This window comes from Mauremys mutica, chromosome 2 (assembly GCF_020497125.1).
Source record: "Mauremys mutica isolate MM-2020 ecotype Southern chromosome 2, ASM2049712v1, whole genome shotgun sequence".
Lineage (NCBI taxonomy): Eukaryota > Metazoa > Chordata > Testudines > Geoemydidae > Mauremys > Mauremys mutica.
This window is the reverse complement of record NC_059073.1, coordinates 220,081,762-220,105,001: the sequence shown is the minus strand read 5'-3', so window position 1 is coordinate 220,105,001 and position 23,240 is coordinate 220,081,762. Positions and strand designations below refer to the sequence as shown.

Genomic DNA, 23,240 nt, shown 5'->3' with positions numbered 1-23,240 from the left:
CATTCAGGGAAAGTTTTTTGTTTCTTTCTAAACTTCTTGTGGAAAATATTTCCCATTTTCTGACCAGTTCTAGGATGTAATGTTTGAGGCGAAGTGTACTTTGCAAAGTCATTGTAAGAGTGATGAACCTACGGCAGATTTAATTCTCATCTAACCAGCCACCGGCTGTATAGCATGAATTTAACTATTATTGAATATTTTTAATACAAATGACCTGAGAAACCATCTTTCTCATTTAAGGTCTTTATATTCAGTTTTCAGTCCACCTATTATCTGTAGGCAATATTTGGAATCAAGTGTTGTCAGTAAACCTCTTCTGATTCTGAGCCTTCCTCTGGTGTTAATGTCAGCACCATCTTAGAAGTTCTGTATAGGAAAGAATTGAAAAGAAGAGCAGTTTTCACAAAAGAAAGGTGAATTCATTATATGTAAGGCTACGATTTTGTCATGGGATATTTTTAGTAAAAGTCACAGACAGGTCACGGGCAGTAAGCAAAAATTCCCAGAAACTGTGACCTGTCTGTGACTTTTGCCGCTGCGGCTCCATGGTTTCTCCTCCCACCGTGGTGGCTTGGAGCTGTGGGGTTCCCCCACTGCCCATGGCAGCTGAAAGCTACAGGGTGACTATATTTCCCAAATTGTAAACGGGATCCCCCAGCTGCTAGCCAGAGGTGATCCCCTTCCATGCATCTCAGGAACCCCAAGGAGGGTCCCCTCAGGAGTCTGTCACCTGTCGCTGGAACCCTGCCAGGGCCCCACTAGCTGCCAGCTCCAGAGTCCCAGGGCTCCTAGGGCTGAGGCAGACAATGTCGTGGAGGCAGGCAGCCTCAAAGGAGGGAGATTTTTACTGATTGGTTAACAACCATTGCCTTCACTTCTGCTTTCTCTGCCAACTGCCTTCCTTGTGTTCTTTAACAAACATTACGGGCATATAGGATTACATAAAGAGATTGGAACTAGATTGAGTTTGTTACTATTTGTATTCCAGAAACTCTCACGGTGCACTAGATGTTCCACAGACTTAAAAAGACAGTCCCTGACTCAAATTGCTTAGAACTGAAATTTAGACAAAGGACAGTAAACAGTGGGGTAGGGAAGTGGAGGATAAATGTTAAACAGTAAGGAAATGTGGTTGGTTTTATGTGAGTTGAAATAAAAAACCTTATCTACATGTTAGGTGGTACAGTTAAGTTATAGGGCCTGATTCTCCACTGCCATGCAACCTTGTGTAGTCATTTGCACTGGTGACAAGTGGGTGTGAAGTGCTGCCAGATCAGAATGGCACAGAGCAGTGGTATAAATGGCTACACACGTTGAGGGGCAACAGAGAATTAAGTCCGCAGTGTGCAGGGTAATGCCCTCCAATATTACAGTCTCATGCTTTGTCCACTCTAGATTTATATTAAATCAGTGTTTGACATAATGGTGAGCAGCCCCACTGCACAGTTTTCATGATTGGTTGTGTCATGTAAAACTGTCACCACCTCTGAACTGTACAGCTATCGCTGTATGTCAGTCTGCAAATAGCTAATTTAGATCCCAATCCTGCATACTTATCTGCATGCTTAAGCATGTGAGTAGTCCCCCTGGAGATTGTCTTTACAAGATCAGGGTCTTAATGTGTTTGAGGCTTTTCTGGGTAGATTTTAGATATGTAGTCAATGGAGAATTCGTAATTTGCAAGTAACTCTTGAGATATCTAAGAATTACATCCAAAGTCCTCCCCTCTGATAAAAGCTATAATCAATATTTTGCCATCTGCACACCATGGTCACAATCCAAGCTATACCAAAGCTGAAGAAATCTGAAAATTGTTAGACACGTATAAACTTTATGATACGGGGTTTTCAAACAAAGTCTCCGGTTCTGTTTTTGATTCACATACCTAATTCTACACTAAATATTTGCATATCTTTTACACTTAGCTTTTTCAACTGTGCCATCATCAGCAAAGGGAACAGCTAACGTCATAACATCCAGTGAGAATGAACGTAATATATTTCATATTCATTTGAAACCCACAGAAAGGCACTGGATGTATGGGAAAATTTTTAACTCTTGAGTAGTCGGGCTGACCTCTGTAAACATTCAAAGAGCAAAAAGGAAAAGACATTGGTGAAATCCCACAATGAAAAGCCACTATGGGATTTTTTTAGAACCTTAGATCACTCATGCACAGGGATGGAAGAAGATTGGTGGTCTATATAATGCCAGATTCTCTGAGCAACAAAGAACTTGGTCCGTATTCCTTACTAAAAATCAAATAAGATAGCTGTGGTTGAAACGGAAGCAAAACTGCAATAGAATGGAAAACGTGAACTACAATTTCCATGCTTGAGCTGTTCCTTTTATACTTGGCAACAGGTTGGCACAGCGAGGTACATGGCCCCTGAAGTCCTGGAATCCAGGATGAATTTGGACAACATTGAATCCTTCAAGCAAACAGATGTGTATTCTATGGCTTTGGTCCTGTGGGAAATGACGTCTCGTTGTAATGGTGTTGGAGGTACGTGTGATGGGGTTTTATTATTAAAGGAATGTTTTGGCTCAATATGCTTGAATGATTTACAATTTTTATCCCTTTAATTGTTGTAGGAATTATCCAGTAGCCCCGGGGCATTGTGTGGCTCTTTAATAGTTTTTTTTTTTTTTTTTTTTTTCTGAGCTGGTTCTATATACAATACAGTCTGGAGTAATAGGTCTGTAAACTGCCTCCCACCACCACGCGTTGATCTCCCTGGAGTGTTAACTCTGAAACCTATTTATGACTGGTCATTTTATCAGGGATTTGGGGTAAATCCCTAAGTCCTAATCTTTCTCCCGTACCTTAGATGGGTGCCAAAAGCTCAACTGCACCCCTGACAACTTCTATAATCCAGTAACACATTGTAAGTATAAAAAACAGTGGGCTATTGAAGATGTGGGACAGAGTAAAATAAACTGAATGTAACCTCAAAATAAATACCACAAGGAATACTGTGTTACTCATTTTTAGATGTAGTCCATTAAAACTAAATCTCCATTTCTGAGATTATACCTAAAGCTGCCCCAAAATTTCCAGTATGACGCTATGTATGGTATAGAAACCAGGAGACTGGCCACAGAATTTATATGCAATGTGCTATGACGTACACAGGGCCTTGGCTTTGTCTCCCCTCTGAATTTAGCTCCTGGTCAAGGTACAAGTAAAATTTGCTGGTGTCATCATAGTGCATAGCATTATGGGACATTTGTGTCCATCCTAAAGCTACCTGCAGTTTGGTACATTGACACTTGCACAGCAGGACTGAGTAACGGAGGTGTTGCAAATAACTTTGCCAGATATCATGGCAAATGTGTATTAGGAAGCAAATTTTGTCACTTCTTCCAAAACTAGGGGGTCTCCTTGTCCAGCAGAACCAGAGCAGTAGTATTTCAAGGGACTGCACAGAGAGGGGGCAACCTAGCAATGTGTAGAGTTTCACAGGGTGAGGATTCCTGCACAGCAATGCGCAGATGAATGAATGGGAGGGAGACATGATCAGGCTGCAGATCTGCTGCTTCATGGGTCCTTTTGTCCCCGAAGACTTCTCTGCTATTGAGCTGGAACGGTCTCTGCACAGCTGAATCCTGGTTGGAGGTCGGAGGAGTATTCCTCTACTCTAGCCTCTCCATATAGCTGCTGAGCAGTCAGTTCTGCAATGTGGGCTGGGCTCTGGGTAATGGATTTGCCCCTGGAACAACTGTGTGAGGAAACCTGCAAAGCAAATATGCAATGGCTCTAGCTGTTTACAAGCATTTTAAAAAAAAATCATCCCAAAACTATTCAAATATTTCAAGGAAGGTAGAGCTTGACAAACATTTTGTGGTTCCATAATTTAACCTCAAGCTTGCATCTTTAAAGGCAAGTCCATCCTAGTTTAACTCGTATGATACTGTGCATTTATAAATACAGGCCATTTATTGATGCCACTCGCTCTTTTTAATTTGTGTTTAGTAAACAATGATAAAATTTAAAAGTGGAAATACAGGATCTTTGCTCTGTCTCTTGAACACTTTGTTTCTTGCATTTAGCAGCTCGCTGTTGTTTATATATAATATGGGAGCTGTTTGTTCAGGAATCTTTCATCCTTTTGCTGATGCCTGAAGTCCTTTCCTGTTGATATTTGCTGAGTACAGTGGAATGGTGCTTGTGGTGAAAGCAAGCCTCACTGAAGCTCTGCTCACAAGGCAGCTGCTTAAAAGAGGATATGAGTGTAGTTTCATAAGGAAGAAAAATCATCAGCTTGTCAGCTAGAAGAGAGTGACCCATTATAACCTTTAGAATAAGCACATAAGAAATGTTAGGAAAAGGAAAAGCTTATCTGGGCCAACATCCCTGCTCTTTCTTGATGGATCTTAACCCCACTTCCTGGTTTTCTTTTTTCATCCTACCCCTCAATCACTGCTTGTCTCCAAAAACAAAACAAAAAACTTCTTGAACTTGTTTATTTCCTGATTTCAGTCATTTTCCCAGGAAGTGTAATTCCACAACATGATGGCACAACATAAAGTTTTACTGTTCCCGATCTGGGGTGACCTTTTAGTCACAAGGGACAGAGCCAAGCCTTAAGCTTTTGTCCTAATAATTGAAATATAACTCCCAGAACTTGGGCCCAGAGCCACAAAGGGACTTAAACATTGGGATACTCACTGTTGCAAGCCCTTTCAGGCAACTAGAAAACTGGCACCACTCTGCGATCCACAAAGCCTGAGTTAGGTGCCTAGGGTCCCTGTCCAACACCGGGGGGAGAGAGGTGCCTAAGAATGGGATTCACAACAACCAGTGCACGCTAGGTGGGGAGCCGCCTAAGGTAGCCAATAGGAGATGCCGAGGAGATGGGGAACCCCTCTCTTGGAGTCAGATGGCTTAGGCCTGTGACAAGGACGTAGGAGCCTGCCTCACTCCACACAAAATGCCAAAGGTGACAGCAGCAGCAGCTGGTGGTGGTGCCAACCTTATTACTTCTAGTCAAGTGGACAGAGTATTTGCCTTGGATGTGGGAGACCCAGGTTCAATTCCCTGCTCTGCCTAAAGGGGAGAAAGCATTGGAACAGGGCAAGGGTCTCCTGCCTCTCGGGAGAGTGCTCTAACCACTCGGCTATGGCATAGCCTGCAGAGGACCACCCCCCTCGGTCTCTCCTGTTGAAGCTGTTCCACTGTGGATAAATAATGAAAGACTCATTGGAGCAGGGGGCCTGGACCCAGGATCTCCCACCTCCCAGGCCCATGCCCTAGCCACTGAACTGTAGAGTCATTCTTGCTTTTCCTTTCTCACCCAGTGACTCTAATGACCAGCCACCATGGGTCCCAGCAAAGACATCTGGCCCCAGGGAGGGGCAAAAGCACATATGCCAGCTGCTGAGATGGAGTGCGGGGGACTGGACAGGTCACCTGCACCTGGGCAGGGGGTTGTCAGCACCCACTGCACCAGCTGCCAAGGGGCACTGGACACCAGCCACTGAGGAACTGCCCTAGGACTGGCAGTAGGACCTAGGTGGATTCCCCTTCCCAGCCTGGAGCTGGCCTCCCCCGCACTCGCTGAGTTGCAGTAGCTCCCCTCGCTCCCCCTCCTATCCCTCTGCCCTCCCTGGCCCCCTTCACAGAGAGCAGTCGCATAGTGACTGGGTTTTCTCATGTGTCTCTAAAAGATCATCTCTTGCCTCATGAGATCTGACACCCAACTGGCACCCAACTGGCAGATTACCTGACAGCATTCATAATGATCATTCCCCCATCTCTCTCGCTGATACCTTCTGCCACCATCACAACTAGTTCCTTTCCTACCAGCATGACTTCTCTGGTGCACGAGGAATACACTCTTCTCGTATATGGGATATACAGTCCAACAAGAGAGGAAGTACCCCTTATTTGGACCTTGGTAGGTTGATGTGACTGATGCTGGTGAATATAGTTGGGATGTCCAGGGGAGCCTGTGGAATTTAGAGATCCAAAGTAGTTTGTTCTCTTTCTCTCTCACAAAGACATGATTACAGTGTCGGTAATCCCATTGCTATGGAAAGTGTGGGAGTTTCAAAAGCAGGAGGAATCAGTGTAAGGTCCCAACAGTAATGCTAACAACTTGCTGGGGAAGCAGGTGGGCCTAATAGTTATTGTACCTTGACACAGTTGAATGGCAGTTTCTTTATCAAAGGGAGCTCTGTGTTTCTCTGGAGAACTGTTTGTGGGTGTGGAGGATAGTGTGGGAGGTGCTGTATGGCAGGGCCTTTCGCTGCAGGCGTTTTGTCAAACGCAGTTTCTGCAGTATGTGAATCCTTTCTAGGCAGCCTTCGTTTGTTTTTAAAAACCAGCAGTTTCATCTGTACTGGGAAGCTGCAGCAGCATCTCACTGTAAAGAGTGGTGCAGGTGGGTCTCCGCTTTATGCAAAGGTCATGGTATTCTGTGTGTTTGTTTTGTTGTGCTAAATATGGAGAAGCACAAGGGGTGAGGCGGAAGGCAGAGACGTAGATAAAGTTTGTCTGATTTTTTTCACTAGCGTATAACTTAGAGGGCATATTTAGAAACCCAGCAACACTGCTTTTGGAAGAACCAAGTACCCCACTCCACCGTTAACTTGGTATTTCAGTCAGCACAACAGCTGGGCACCAGATGCTGCGTGTTGCAAAAAATATGATTTTTCCTCCCAAAGACTTGCCTTTGGCGCGAGAACAGCAACTGCAGTTTTTCTGCCAGCCTTCTAGAAAGAAATTGAAAGCATCTGTGTTTAGGAATGGAGCTGCCATCAGTCGGGGGGGGAGGGCTCAGGTGCAGCTCTTCTCAAATACAATATGGGGAAGTGGGAAGGAGAGAGAGATGCCAGCGCATGGCTGACATTGCTTGGGGTACTCAAGAAATATTCAATTGCCTGGGGAGGAGGTTGGCTCCGGAGCAGCATCACAATTTTGGTTGAAACAGAGGCCTGGTTTTAATGTAACTATGTGGTGAGTGTACGTTATGTGAACAAGGGCACTGATTTACCCTATGCTGCTTTTGGAAAGAGTCAAACAACCATAGTTTTTTGTTCCTAATACTAATGTGTCCTTTAACACAATGACATGCGGCCTCCGTTGTATCGAATCTGCCTGGCCCAGCATCCCTGCTCTCTCTTGATGGATCTTAACCCCACCTCCTGGGCTTCGGAAGGGGGCCCACAAGTCTAACATGCACTTTGGGGCTAAGCCGACCCCCAGGGCTCTAAGGTGTCGAGCCAAGTAGGCCTCAGTTGCTCATGGCTCAGCAGCTAGAGCTCAGTAAGATTCCTCTCCCCACCTCAGGAGCTGCAGCGTAGCGGCTACTTAGCATGTAACCCAACCCGTGTGGCACAATTAATGTGTCTGCCACTCCTGTCTTTAGTAGAGAACACCCTGAGGTCCATGGAAGTGAGGGCAAGTCTCTGGCTGACAATCAGATGTAGCGAGTCTTAAAGAGTATGCATCTTAGAAACAGCACAGCCAGCTGACAATTCTAACACAGAGCAATCAGCTGTGCAGAACATCTCACCAGGAACAATCAGAAGTGGAGATGTATAGCTTAGTTCCCCCGCCCACCTCAGACCACACCCATCTGGAAGAGAACACTGTTCCCCGTTCCAAGGCATCCTCCTTCTCCGCTGTGCCATCTCCTTCTGCAATATTGGTCTATTGCATTGTTCTGCGGGGCCTCTGGATGGGAGACAAGGGGGATGGATTGCTAAGACCCCATGGAGCTGAGGGATAAGCCATTCAGCAGCTCCTTAAACCTAACCATAACATTGCTTTGGAGCTGCTCCATAATCTGACAGGCACCTACCTGATGGTCCTCAGGCTCAGCCAAGCTGATGTGGAACTCCCCTTAGTTGCAGTAAGGGCAGGGTCTCCACCTGTATGTGAGAAGTGCCCTGCACACTATGACTTAATAGGAAAAATGCACAGAAATAACTAGCTGCAATTCTGTGAAAGGGATGAACAAAGCTTGTTTGAAGAGGGAGTATGTGTCTAGTGCTAGAATAGGGGACTAGAGCTCAGGACAGTCTGGTTCTATTCCCACCTTTGCCACTGATTTCATATGTAAACTGGGGCACATGTTTGAACCTCTCAGTTTCCCCATCTCTAAAATAGGGAAAATGCAAAAGCACATGAGTTATTTAGGAGCCAAGATCAATAATGTGACTTGTGCTCCTAAATCTCTTAGGTGTTTTAGAAAATCTCCCCCCGCTATCTTTTGTTAAGTGCTTTGAGACCTATGAGAAATGATATATAAAGGTTAAGTATTTATTTAAGTCACTTAGCTGTAGACAAGGATTTGAAAATTGTGTTCCTAAAGTTAGGAGCCTGAATCTATATTTAGTCATCTAAGCTAGTGTCCAGATTTTCAAGCATGCTGAGCTCCCACTGACTTAGGTGCCTGAAATACCCAGTTTTGAACATTTGTACGCTTTCAGTTTACACATCAGTGTTTTGTAAAGTGTCTTGAGAGCCTCTGATGAGCTGTGCTGTCAGAGATTATATTTTAGTATGCTGGATGATCATCACAGATGTGTGCAAACGTTATATTGGTTAATCTGAAAATTCGTCACCCTCCAGTTTTTTGCCTGTCATCTTCAGGCAAACTGGACACTTTTTTCACATTTCTGTGAGACACAATGTTCCAGGGGCTGGCCTTCCACACGAGACAAAACTGTCCCACAGAATGATGAGGTGAAAATGGAGCAATGGAAATGTTCAATTAATATTAATTATCATTATTATTTGTATTACAGTAACCACACTATTTAACATTTTTATTAATGACCTGGAAGAAAATATAAAATCATCACTGATAAAGATTGCAGATGATGCAAAAATTGGAGGTGAGGGGGTAAATAATGAGGAGGACAGGACACCAGTGTTCCCTCTAATTTTTCCCACTCGTGTGGAATGAATTTTATTATGTGCACCAATTTGGAGGTGATGTGTGACACTTCACCTCCAGATTGGTGCACATAATCAAATTCATGTAGTGCAGGACGGGGCTCCAGGCTAGGGGGCGGGACCGAGGAATTTGGAATGTGGGAGAGGGCTGTGGGTTGGGATTGGGGTGTGGGAGGGGATGTGGCCTCTGGGGTGGGGCCAGGGATGATGGGTTTGAGGTGCAGGACGTGGGTCCTGGCTGGGAGGGTTGGGCTGAGGGATTCAGGAGGGGGCTGTGGGTTAAGGCAGAGGTTGGGGTGCAGGAAGGGGTGAGGGCTCTGGGGTGGGGCTGGCGATGAGGGGTTTGGAGGGCAGGAGGGGGCTCTGGGTTTGGGGTGGGATGGCTCAGGACTGTGATAGCGGGTTGGGGTGTGGGCTTACCTTGGGTGGCTCCTGGTCAGCAATGCAGCAGGGCTAAGGCAGGTTCCCTCCCTGCCTGGCACCGTGCCGCACCCCAGAAGCAGCCAGCAGGTCCAGGTCCTAGGCGGGGGGGGCAGAAGGCTCGGAGTATTGCTCTTGCCCGCAGGCAATACCCTCCCAGCTCCCATTGGCCGGCTGCCCTGGCCGTGACAGGTTGGGGGCCGGGCTGGGTTCAGGCTGGGGGAGGGGCATCCCTCCCCCGGCCACAGCAGGTCCCCAGGCGGGTTCCCTGAGCGCCCACGTGGCGCTAAGAAGGCTGCTGCGCGGTCACTGATGCAGAACAATCTGGATCACTTAGAAAGCTGGGCACAAGCAAACAACGTGTGTAGTAGTGTGGCTAAATATCAGTGTCTACAAAGCATGCGGGCCATGCTTACAGGACGGGGGACTCTATTCTGAGAAGCAGTGATTCTGAAAAAGATTTGCAGGTCGGGGTAGATTATTGTGAGCTCCCAGAGTGATGCTGTGGCCAAAAGTGCTAATGCAATCCTCTATATTTGGCACTGGTGTGATCACTGCTGGAATACTGTGTCCAGGTCTGGGGTCTACAATTCAAGATGGGGGCTGATAAATTGGAGAGGGCTCAGAGAAGAGTCAGAAGAATTTTAGAAAACTTGCCTTTTAGGGATAGACTCAAGGAGCTCAAGCTGTTTAGCTTAACAAAGAGAAGTGTGTTCTTATAACGTTGGTCATGAGAACAGGCACCTTACCGAAATTTCCCCCTTTTAAAAAAAAGTCTATTCAACCTTTTCATTTGGGTATACTAGAGAAATAATTTCAGTCAGGGGAAATATTAGAAGAATGTAGATCAGCTTTTTCCCTCACCAGCCTAGCCAGCATCTGTGAGAAGGCAGTGTTGTCTAGTGGATAGAGCACTGACATCGGACTCAGAAGATCTGGGTTCTATTCCCAGCTCTACCTGGCCAGTTGGGTGACTCTGACTCTCTGTGCCTCGGTTTCCACCGCTGGAAAATGGGGGTAATGATGTCGCCCTCCTTTCTAAAGTGCTTTGAGATCTACTGATGAAGGGTGGTTTGTAAGAGCTAGGCTTTATTTATTTGTTTAAGTGCTAACGAAAAACTGCAGTGATTAATAACAGAGCACTGGAATGACAGTTAAACAAACAGGGCTCATTTATCCCATTGTGCAGCGGGGAGGCTCCCCACACCCGAACTCACCCTGTACTCCCTGTCGGCCTCATCCCGAACCCATTGAGACCAATGGGAGTCTTTTCATCAACTCCAATGGACTTTTTGATCAGGCTAAGTGGGAGGGAATCAACCACCTCCACTGCATCATCTTCCCTGCCTGAGACGCCGCTGAGATCTGCACAGAGGGACAGACAATGAGCAGGGTGATGGACACGTACATATTCAAACAAGCTTTTAGGAATACCTGACACTGTTTCACTGTGAGAGAGACAAGGTGGCTGAGACAATGTCATTTATTGGACCAACTTCTCTTGGTGGAAGGGACAAGCTTTTACAGGGTATGTCTACACTACGGGATTATTCCGATTTTACATAAACCGTTTTTTAAAACAGATTGTATAAAGTCGAGTGCACGCGGCCACACTAAGCACATTAATTCGGCGGTGTGCATCCATGTACCGAGGCTAGCGTCGATTTCCAGAGCGTTGCACTGTGGGTAGCTATCCCATAGTTCCCGCAGTCTCCCCCCGCCCATTAGAATTCTGGGTTGAGATCCCAATGCATGATGGGGCAAAAACAGTGTCGTGGGTGACTCTGGGTAAATGTCGTCACTCAATCCTTCCTCCGTGAAAGCAACGGCAGATAATCATTTCGCGCCCTTTTTCCCTGGATTGCCCTGGCAGACGCCATAGCATGGCAATCATGGAGCCTGTTTTGCCTTTTGTCACCGTCACCATATGTGTACTGGATGGTGCTGACAGACACAGTACTGCAGTGCTACACAGCAGCATTCATTTGCCTTTGCAAGGTAGCAAAGACAGTTACCATCCCTATTGCACCATCAACCATCATCTCATCGCCAATTTACAATGGTAATCAGTCATTTTGCACTGTTTGCAATTGGAAATTGGCGATGATGGTTATCAATCCTTTTGTACCGTCTGCTGCTGTCATGGATGCTCCTGGCTGGCCTCGCTGAGGTCGGCCGGGGGCGCATGGACAAAAATGGGAATGACTCCCCGGGTTATTCCCTTCTTTATGTTTTGTCTAAAAATAGTCAGTCCTGCCTAGAATATGGGGCAAGTGTACTAGAGAACCAGAGAGCACAGCCGCTCCGTGTCAGAGCCCCAGAGATCCCGCAGAAATTATGAGCTGCATGCCATTCTAGGGGGTGCCCCTGCAACAACCCTACCCGTTGCTTCCCTCCTCCCACACTCCTCCTGGGCTACCGTGGCAGTGTCCCCCCATTTGTGTGATGAAGTAATAAAGAATGCGGGAATAAGAAACATTGACTTTTAGTGAGATAAAATGAGAGGGAGGCAGCCTCCAGCTGCCATGATAGTCCAGGCAGGACATTAAAGGGTGGGGGGGAGAGGAGCGCAGCTTCCCGCTGCTATGATAGTCCAAGGAGTACAGAATCTTCTTTAGACATGAAGGGGGCGGGCTGATGGAGCTCAGCCTCCAGCTGCTATGATGAGGACGGTTACCAAGCCTTTTGTACCGTCTGCCGGGAATGACCAGGAGTCATTCCCATTTTTACCCAGGCGCCCTCGCCCGACCTCACCAAGGCCAGCCAGGAGCACTCACGGGCTGATGATGACGATGGCTACCAGTCATTTTGCACCATCTGCCACCGGGAAGGGGATGCTGGTGTTCAGCGCTGCAGCACCCCGTCTACCAGCGGCATGCAGTAGATATAGGGTGACATTGAAAAAAGGCAAGAAACAATTTTTTTCCCTTTTCTTTCGTGGGGGAGGGAGAAGGGTGTAAATTGACGACATACACCCTGAAACACCCGGGAAAATGTTTTTGACCCTTCAGGCATTGGGAGTTCAGCCAAGAATGCAAATGCTTTTCGGGGACTGTGGGATAGCTGGAGTCCTCAGTACTCCCTCCGTCCCTCCATGAGCGTCCATTTGATTCTTTGGCTTTCCGTTACGCTTGTCACGCAGCACTGTACTGAGTCCCTGCTGTGCCCTCTGTCTATCATAGCCTGGAGATTTTTTCAAATGCTGTCTCATTTCGTCTTCTGGAACGGAGCTCTGATAGAACAGATTTGTCTCCCCATACAGCGATCAGATCCAGTATCTCCCGTATGGTCCATGCTGGAGCTCTTTTTGGATTTGGGACTGCATCGCCACCCGTGCTGAGCAGCGCTCCACGCTGGGCAAACAGGAAATGAAATTCAAAAGTTCGTGGGGCTTTTCCTGTCTACCTGGCCAGTGCATCTGAGTTCAGATTGCTTTCTAGAGCGGTCACAATGGTGCACTGTGGGATACTGCTCAGAGGCCAATACCGTCGAATTGCAGCCACACTAACTCTAATCTGACATGGCAATACCGATTTCAGCGTTACTCCCCTCGTCGGGGAGAAGTACAGAAATCGGTTTAAAAAGCCCTTTATATCGATATAAAGGGCTTCATTGTGTGGACGGGTGCAGGGTTAATTCGATTTAACGCTGCTAAATTCAGTTTAAATGCGTAGTGTAGACCAGGCCACAGATTCACAGGGTGGAAGGCCAGAGGGAGCATTGTGATCATTTAGGCTGACGACCTGTATGACACAGGCCATAGAACTTTCCCAACATAATGCCTAGGGCAGATCTTTTAGAAAAACATCCAGTCTTGATTTAAACGTGGAGAATCCACCACGACCACTGGTAAATTGTTCCAACGGTTCATTACTCCCAATGGTTCATTACTCTATTATCGATTTACGTCTTATTTCCAGTCTGAATTTGTCTAGCTTCAACTTCCAGCCATTAAATTGCATTATAGCTTTCTCTCTTAGATTGAAGAGTCCATTATTAATTTTTTGTACCCCATGTCGGTACTTATAGACTGAAATCAAGTCACCCCTCTTTAAGCTTAGTAGATCGACTCTATCACAAAAGGCAGGTTTTCTAATTCTTTAATCATTCTTGTGGCTCTTCTCTGAACTTTCTCCAATTTATCAACATCCTTCTAGAATTGTGGGCACCAGTTCTGCACACAGTATTCCAGCAGCAGTCACAGCAGTGCCAAACATGTAGGTAAAATAACCTCTCTGCTCCTACTTGAGATTCCCCTGTTTATGCATCCTAAGATCATATTAGCTCTTTTGATCACAGACTTCCATGGAGAGCTTGTGGTCAGCTGATGATCCACCATGCTCCCCAAATCTTTTTAAGAGTCACTGTTTTCCAGGATAGAGTCCCCCATTCTGTACGTATGGCCTACATTCTTTGTGACCTGTCCCCTTCATTATTTACCACGTCCCCAATGTGTGTCACCTGCATACTTTATCAGAGACAATATTATGTTTTCTTCCAGATCACTGATAAAAATGTTAAATAGCATAGGGCTAAAAAAACAATATTAAAAAAAAAAAATTGGAGATATACCTATCTCCTAGAACTTGAAAGGTTATCGAGTCCAGCCCCCTGCCTTCACTAACAGGACCAAGTACTGATTTTTGCCCCAGATCCCTAAGTGGCCCCCTCAAGGATTGAGCTCACAACCATGGGTTTAGCCGGCCAATGCTCGAACCACCGAGCTGTCCCTCCCCCCTGCAGAACCCCACTTGAACACACCCACTTGATAACAATTCCCCATTTTGAAGCTTATCAGTTGGACATTTTGTAATTCATTAATGTCTGTTAATTTTATATTGCTCTAGTTTTTAATCAAAATGTCATGCAGAAACAAGTCAAACACTTTACGGAAGTCTAGGTATATTACATTAACCAAACTTATAATCTCATCAAAAAGGATATCGAGTTAGTTTGACTGTTTGTATTTTCCATAAACCCAGGTTGATTTGCATTACTCTCCTTTAATTCTTTATTATAGTTCCTTTGCTTAATAAATAAGTTAGTTTTAAATGCAAAAGATGTTTTGATAGTCTGTGAGAAACTTTTTTCTTGTGTATCCAGCCCATTTAAGGTAGTTTTATTTTAACAAAGTTAAAATGTTTCTGTATAGTTAATTGAATTTGAATTTCTATTCACATAGAGCTTGACTTGAATCATAAGTAAAAAAATTCTTGATCACCTGCTGAGAAATGCATAATTTACCATTTTCTAAGATAAAAATTAAGAGTATCAAGCATTGAACCATGAGCCTCCACGTCTGTGTAGCTCAAAAGCTTGTCCCTTCCACCAACAGAAGTTGGTCCAATAAAAGATATTACCTCACCCGCCTTGTTTCTCTCCTATCTTGGGACCAACATGGTTACAGCAACACTGCAAACAACTGAGTCACTATATCCCCCATAACAGTTGATGGTGCTGGTGTCTCATAATGAGGCTGCCTTTTTATTGATACTTTCCAGCAGGAAATAGTTTCATCCTCCTCCTCTCTCTTCCTCCCTCCCCGCCGGCCTTTGTCTGTTCTATCCTCCTATCATGTTCTGACTGACTAGGACTGTAAGCTCCTTGGGAAAGGGACTGTCTTCTCTGTTGTTTGTCTATATTGCAATAGGGCCGTGATCCTTTGACCAGGGTGCATAGGCACTGCCATTGTCAAATGATAAATAGTAGTAACAAATAGATCAGGAGTCAGGGGAATGCCGATCCCATTAGAATTCATGACAAAACAGAACACTTCCCAAAGTATTTTATGGTTCTGATATTGATTTTAATTAGATTTGCTTATTAATGGTTAAAGCTTGCAACAACTTTGAGACTGAATGTATCTGCTTTTTCATTGTGCAGGCATTGCATTGTACTCATGGGCATCAGACTGTCAAGATGGCAGTTTCCATTTGGTTTTAAGGGCTATATTCTGCTAGCCATACTCTTGTGAGCAGTCTTACACTGCTGGTGGAACTATCTGTGGATCAAGGTACTAATCATCAGGAGCAGGACTGGAAGACTCTGGCCCTTAATTGAGTGCTTGTTTAATTATATTCAAAACTTAAAGACAGTGATGTACTCCGAAGAATTTAGGGATTGCTGTACTGGATCAGACTTGTGGTCCAGTTGATCTAGTGTTTAGACAGTGGACACTATCAGACGCTTCAGAGGTAGGTGTAAGAACCCCACCCCACCTTAAGCATATGTGGGATAACCTGCACCCACATTAGATCTCATCTTGATCTTCAGTATTTAGAGATTGGCTTAAGCTCGGAAGCATGAGCTTTAATATTCCCTCCATAAATTGTCATTATCAGTAAGTGTTGTAACTCGGGATATTTTTGGTATCCGTATAAATATCAAATTCCTCTTTGAATCTTGCTAAATTCCTGGTCTCAACAACAGCCTTTGACAATGAGTTCCACAGACTAATTATGCATTGTATAAAAAAGTATTTCTTTTATCTGGTGAATTTGCCACCCTTCAGTTTCATTGAATGTCCCCTATTCTTCTGTTCTCCCTGCTCATAACACAAGTTCCTGTTCTACCTTCTCTATTGTACCATTCATTATATGAAGCACTTTTTATCATGTCCCCTCTTATTAGTCTCCTTTCTAACATAAACATTCCCAATGTGTTCAATCTCTCTTCTTACAAGAATTTCCCCAGATGACAATTCTTGTCATCTTTCCTGGAATAATTTTTAATTATGAAATAGCCTGTAAGATGTGCTGCATGGTATTCCAGCTGAGGCCGTACCATTGATTTATCCTATAGCATTATAATATTGCCCTTATTCTTCATCCTATTCCTTCTTGTGCATCTTCTAGGTATGTAAATACAGTCACTAGAATAGCTTGTCAATTACATTTCAGTTTTTCTTATATGTGTCACATTTTCAAGGGGCCCTCAATTAATTCCTGGAATGAAACAATAGGCAGTAGAACAGGCCAACCTCATAAATCTTTATCCAGTACCAGTAAGTCATTAGCCTGTCCCTGGGAGTAAATTCTCCATCTGTTTCCAAAGAAACCACAGCATTTTCTACATTGTGTCAGCATTTACTGTAATATTGCCGCTCCCAGAGATTTCTTGAGTTTTCTCCAAAGGTCCCATATGGCTTAGTCTTTCTCACACGCACTCATGTGCACCCATACAAAAATATAGAGAACACAAACAAAAACTAGAGTGGAAGGACTGCTGTCATGAATCCAGGCCCACTACATAGTGCCAATAGGTCAGAATCTATCTTCTCCCCACCTCCTTTAAATTAATATTTGGGGGGGGGGGAGGGAAGTACACTCTTGTCTCCAGTGATCATTTTTCTGTAGTGACCAGGGAGGCCTATACACCAGCTTTCAGCACTGCTTCTTGCCTTAATAAGCTGCACCTTTCAATTTCTCAAGCAACTGTTGTCCTTTAGAGACCAGTCACATTCATATGTAAACCCTAGACAGATTTCAGCTGGATGTCCACCCTCAAAGTGTTTTCCCTGGATTTGCAAACGAGGTCAGCCCAAAGGGGCCAGTCCTGCATTTTCTGCTCAGGCAAAGCTGTTGCCTCAATGAGGGCTCCTAGATCAGACTCCCAAATTGTTGAGAGTCACTATGATGCGGTGATTGCTATTAATGTGAGTAAGTATTGGGGAATAATGTGAATGAGGATAGAATGAGCCTGCCAGAAAAAAGAAAAAAATACTTACATTTTAGAAAAAGCCACAGGCGTGGCTTTATTTGAAGCTGGTCAGCTGGTACACCATGGGCTGTGGCAGTTAAGCAGCTGATCCTACTTCTGTTAATGGCTCTTGGCACCAATATAAACAGGCAAACCCATCTACGTCTCTGTGTTTACTTGTTCCCTTGGCAGAAGTGAAAGACTACGAGCCCCCATTTGGTTCTAAAGTACGAGAGCACCCTTGTGTTGAAAGCATGAAGGACAATGTCTTGCGAGATAGAGGGCGTCCAGAGATCCCTAGCTCCTGGCTCAACCATCAGGTAAGAACATGCCGTGCAAGTGACTGTAGCATTCAGCCACTGCCCTGAGTAGGGGTGATGTAGTCCAGACGCAGTCCCTCATCCAGTGCTCTGGGGTGCAGAGGGCTGAACAGGCTGCACCATCTGTTAAGAAAAGGGCTAGAGTTTCTTAATAGGCTGGCAGTGCTGGTGCTCCTGCCCATCCACATCCTTAGTAAATCAGACACCTCATCATACTGCACTGGGTTTCCTCTTCCAACCCCACCCCCTTAGTGCAGGGCAGTGAAGTTCTACTGCACCCGTGGCCTCAGAAGACACAATCTGTACCCTAAATGATCCACCTTAGCTAGAAACCAAACCCAGATCAATCAGCCAAATCTCAGTGAAATATATTGCCCCCTAAAGCACTCCCAGTTCTGGCTCTGAAGGGTCAAAGGGGAGAAAATTCCATATGAGGCTCCGGCTTTGGCTACACTTACACTTCAAAGCGCTGCCGTGGTAGCGCTTTGAAGCGCTAAGTGTAGTCAAAGCACTACACTACACTACAGAGCTCTCCCAGCGCTGTCCGTACTCCACCTCCCTGTGGGGAATAACGGACAGCGCTGGGAGCCGCGCTCCCAGCGCTGGGGCTTTGACTACACTGGCGCTTTGCAGCGCCGCAATTTGCAGCGCTAGAGAGGGTGTGTTTTCACACCCTGCTGCAGCGCTGCAAATTTGTAAGTGTAGCCAAGCCCTCCCTTCAGGTGAGAAATAACTGCTGTCAGAGTCAGAATTTTTTCCTAGGGACCATCAGCAAGAGCATGCTAGCTGATCTGATGGGTTAAGGCAACAGAGGAGAGGCAGTCTCAGCTCGTTCAGGGCTTTGAAAGGGAAGCATTAACAATCCTGTTCAGTTGTGGGCTCTGAACCTCTCTATTGGCCCTAACCGGTCCTGAAGAACATGGGTTCTTCTCACATTTGGTTAGTCACAGTCCGGGGCTTGCCACAGTCTGGACTACAGGGGTGCGAATTGTGGAGCACTCTGACTGCCTTGTATAGACCCTGCTGACTCAGAGGTGCCTAGCGTGTATTAACGTGGTCCCGTTTGAAACCGGACTATGGCAATGCAAACTAGGTACCTTGTCATTTGAGCCAGTGGGATCTACACAATGCAGTGAGAGTGCAACACATCAGAGTGCTGTGCAAAACACACACACACACACACACACACCGAGTGAAACTGTCTGAAAACCAGGCAAGGCTGTGTAATTCTCACTGTCTGCTCTGGCTGGTACAAAAGCAGACTACTCAGTCCTGAGCCTATTGATCACATCAGTGAAATAAATTGACAGCTGCTCACAGAAGAACACACTTGCCAGTCACTAACGAAGTAGGGCCAAATAAATGAGGGCAGGAACCAGCCTGATTGTCTGAGAGAAACAGGAGCAGGGAAACACTCCAGTTGTGCTGCCAGCTCTACTAGATGAGCTACAGATGCCCCATAAGCCTTAGAGCAATTGCTGGAGAAGCCCCAGGACACTTTGCCCCTTGTCTGGCAACAGGTGAGTGCTGCTCACTAGCCGCTGCCCTGTGGAATCAGGTGGCAGGATAGTTGCTGCTCCCTAACTCCACCATTATGGAGAGATTGCGGTGCTTACCCAACAGGCCCCCTAGAACGGCACAGTCTCTGTACTTCAGGGGCTGGGCACAATCTGGCCAGAAGTGAGGTTTAATCAAAAGGATAATTTAGGGAAATTGACAGTACTGGATTTGATCTCACTGATACGGAGCTTTAATAAAAGGAGACTTGGTTTCCACCCTATAAATCCTCTCAACATTTCATGCAGCGCCACCAGAAATTCAGCAGGGCATTGACTTCAGTGCAGCTATCACAGTTTATTCCAGGTGGGGATCTACCCCAGAATTCTTTAGTACTCATTTTGAAATCAGTAGAAGTTGCTCTTACTGTAATGGCTCCTCCATATTCATTCTCTTCCTCTGCAGTTGTGGTTTGGTAATGAACCCATTATTCATAGTGATAACATTCTGGAATAGATTTACATATTGCAGTGTTTTCCCCCTTAATGAGACTTGTTGCACTATTGATTCCAAGTTAATGTTTAATATTTAATTTAATTTACTGCTTGTAATTTCAATGCCAGCAGAAAATGAATGTTATTTGTATACAGACAGTAACATTCTGCTATTAACATTGACATCAGTCAACATCACCAATTAGGGAAATTATATAATTAATGTGGTATTGTGAAGTGTGTTTTTTTCAATAAAAAGTTTAATATAAATCCTGCTTAATGGCCTTTAGTGTCAGAAAGCAAAACACACAATTTCCTGGCAAATCTCTCTTGTTTATAAAGATATTGCTAAGACACAGCTGTTTTTATTTCCAGTAAACATGTGCAGCAGCACTGCAATTACAGCCAAATACCTGTGAGTAATGTGTCTGCAAGATCAGGGCTTATGTTTCTACATAGATCCAAGAAACCATAAGGACCTGAACTGGGGCCTGATACTTAGTTTTTCTCCAGATTTCACTTGGATTTCCCATTACCCTCTTCATGATCAGCTGACCAGTAATAGTGAGGGTATCATGTACCATATTACGCTTCTAAAAAACACTGCTGGATTCTGCAGTAATGGTCCACTGTATTTTATACTACAGTACTCTGCAGTAATGGTCCAAAACCTGCAGTAACTCTGCTGTAATCTACTGTAAATAGTGCAGTATTTTTATATCGAGTTCTCACTACACTTCACATCAGATGGAGACCAATTCTGTAAACATGTATGTACGTCAGTAACTTTGCTCACCCAAGAAGTCGCACAAAGTTACTCACAAGTGCTTGCGTTGCCCGAGACCTAACTATCCTGTAGAGGAATTCATTGCTGTGTTTCTGTGCCCATTGCAGGGTATCCAGACGGTGTGTGAGACTCTTATTGAGTGTTGGGATCACGACCCCGAAGCCCGGCTCACTGCGCAGTGCGTGGCTGAGCGTTTCAATGAGCTTGAGCACCAGGACAGACTCTCAGGAAGAAGTTGTTCAGAGGAGAAAATCCCAGAAGACTGCACTGTGACCACCACCAAGTAGCAACCTGCTCAGGCTTGCATAAAGGAGGGAAGTTGCTCCTGAACTCATGCAGCTTGGAAAAAGAAGAGGTCCCAATCGATGCCTGGACTTGCTTCCTGAAGTACTGAGGATCTTGCCACACCTTTTAAGTGGTGTCTCCAGAGAGGGACAAGAATTTGTGGGAACCAAAAATAGGGAGTTGGTGTCATACCGTGGCTGCCTTAGATCTTGTCATGGCTAAGCTGTGTTAGCACTTCCTCAGGAAACAAGATTTGACAATAGCCAATAATATTTGCACTTTATTAATGCCTGTATAGAACTACAGAATAGCTATTCTTATATATACAGCCATACTCTGGAAAGAGTAAAATGTGCTTCCAGGAAACTACCAGTACCTAAGAGAACCCTGCCCATTAAGGAAACAATGGGAGAGGTCTCTCATAATACCAGCAACGGCGTGCTAGGCACCTCACCAAATGCATAGGAACAATAGGCAATAGAAAGGTGGCTTTCAAATCACATACTTGTACATATCCTGCTGTTGCCTTGCTGCTCTGTATTTTAGAGAGCTTGTTCACAGCAGACAGACAGATTTGGCCTCAGAGTCTGTTTCAGTTATGCAGTAACTATGCAATCATTTCTGCAGCTGGTTTCAAAAGTTTTGGTATGTATTGTTCAGTGGGTCACCAGCGCACTCAGATGCTTAACTATGTTCCTCAAAATATTCCAAAAAAGAGGGGTTGTGTTTGACTCTTAACATGTGTCTCCATACAAAGTCATTCTCCCTTATATGTTTATTGCTTTGAATTTACACTTCATGCTAGCAGGCTGCAAAATATCAGAGGAACATGTTTCCTTCGCCCGACCCTAGGAAACCAGGCAAGGCCGATAATAAGGCAGCTGTTTTGCATTTGCTGTACATTCTGATGAAAGGCAGTACTTCTTTTTACTCTTCATATATTGATATAAAAACAAACTCTTTTTATACACAGCATGTCTAATTTCTTGACACACAAGAAAAGCTATAGGGAAGTCAGACCAAAGGTCCATCTAGCCCAGTATTCTGTCTTCCAGCAGTGCCCCAGAGGGAATGAACAGACCAGGTAATCCATCCCCTCTTGCCCGTTCCCAGCTTCTTGCAAACAGGCTAGGGCCACCATCCCTGCCTATCCTGGCTAATAGCCATTGATGGACCTATCCTCTATGAACTTCTCCAGTTCTTTTTTCAGTTTTTCTTAGTCCAGACTCTGTTTCATGCCTTATTTGCAAAAGCCAGGAAAGAACATCGGTGTCCTCCATTTCTGAATTCCCATGCAGATCTGGGTGCAGTGGGAACACTCTCTAACATAAGATTGTCACATACTGCACATACACAGTGGTTAGAGCTGCTCCCAGCTATGCAGTATAGCTAGCAAAAAATGTGCATTCCAAAATTCATCCATCAGACATTACTTACATTCTTTTCGCCCTCCAAGAGGTTTAGATTTGAAGTTGGCCTCATATTGGACTTTAAAGTAAAGCTATCAGCAGTCAGTATTTCCTACAAGTTTTGTCTTCAGGTGTCTTCTGTGACCTGTGCTCGTCTCACAGAGGAATAAAATGTGCCATTGAAATTAACAAAACAATTCTCCATTAATAAATATATAGAGAGAGAAGTGTGTCCAGTGCAATTATAAAAGCCTTTGTCAGACATTGATATTTTTCTAGAAGACTGCTTTATAAATCAATAGGAAACATGTTTATTCACATAAAGTTAAGATTTATGATGAAAATATTTTATTTAAAATGTTTTTGTATCTGCTTTTATAATAAACTATATAGAGATATTTAAAGAGTGGTGCAGAAAGTCAACAACTAAAACTGGATTCAGAAAATACTATGCCGGATTTTATAGGGGGACTATTTTAGCTTGAATGGTGGCACTACAGGCAAAAGGAATACAGCTTAGCTGCTTTGTGCTGCAAACATCAATAACATTGTTACTATAAATGCCACCTGGTAGGTTGATGTGTCATCTATGCAGAGCTATGGCCCATTGACCTCTAGTGGTGGGTTTGGAGAATGCACTCCAGTAACTGCCTGGAGAGGAAAAGCAAGCCATTTTCACTAAGTGGATAGTAGCATAAAATTGTGTCATGGCCTGTTTTTCCTGCCAAGGAATAACATCCAGTAGTCCCTGACACTACTGACATTTTTACTCCTACATGTAAAGGGAATTTTTTATTCTTCTAAGGAGTATTTCACCTGTCCATCATGTATGAAATAGGAATGTGGATATATACTCTTCTTTATCAAATGTTTCATGCACTTATTTTCATTTTAAACAGTGTTTGTTTTGTATAAATCAAATGTTAGAGCAAATAAAACTAGAGACCTTTTTTCATTGGGATTTTCTTATCCGGACAAATTTTCCAGAATGAGTAAGTGACCTGGCTGGGGAAAGATGTTTCCTCACAGAAAGCAATCCTCACTCTGCTGCGATCATTCCTAGTCAGCCCTTCTCTCCAGGTGCCTGAGAGTGAAGCTCAGAGCACAGCTGCTTTGTTGGCCTCATGGCTACTCCCAACAAATCCAGGCTATAGTCATGGTCTCTTGCTGCGGGGGCAGGGAAGCCTATGGAAATTTTAAACCTGCCCCACAGCTGCTAACCTCTCCACACAACTGTGGCCAGTGTGGGAGGGATCAACCCAGTTTCAAACTGCTGGCTGAAGCCTACGTTCAAACAAGGCTTTAATTAGAACAGTCACATTTTGGTCTGATAGTGCAGTAACCCAGAAAGACAGGAGCCTGAGCACCAGGTTAGCTGTGCCATTGCAGCTACTGGTCAGGCCTCTGAGCCCGCCGGTCCCA

The 23,240-nt window shown here is 44.7% G+C and overlaps 1 protein-coding gene across 3 annotated transcripts in view; it reads left to right on the top strand.

Moving 5' to 3' along the window:
- Window positions 1–22,216, top strand: part of TGFBR2 (transforming growth factor beta receptor 2) — a 68,731-nt gene extending 46,515 nt beyond the window's left edge. For all 3 annotated transcript variants that reach the window (XM_045006297.1, XM_045006296.1, XM_045006298.1), the window contains 3 exons: window positions 2,365–2,506; window positions 17,219–17,346; window positions 20,232–22,216. In XM_045006297.1, the coding sequence (XP_044862232.1) occupies window positions 2,365–2,506; window positions 17,219–17,346; window positions 20,232–20,411 (450 nt within the window). In that variant the 3' untranslated portion in view covers window positions 20,412–22,216. The remainder of the gene's footprint in view (window positions 1–2,364; window positions 2,507–17,218; window positions 17,347–20,231) is intronic.
- Window positions 22,217–23,240: the final 1,024 nt, after the last annotated feature.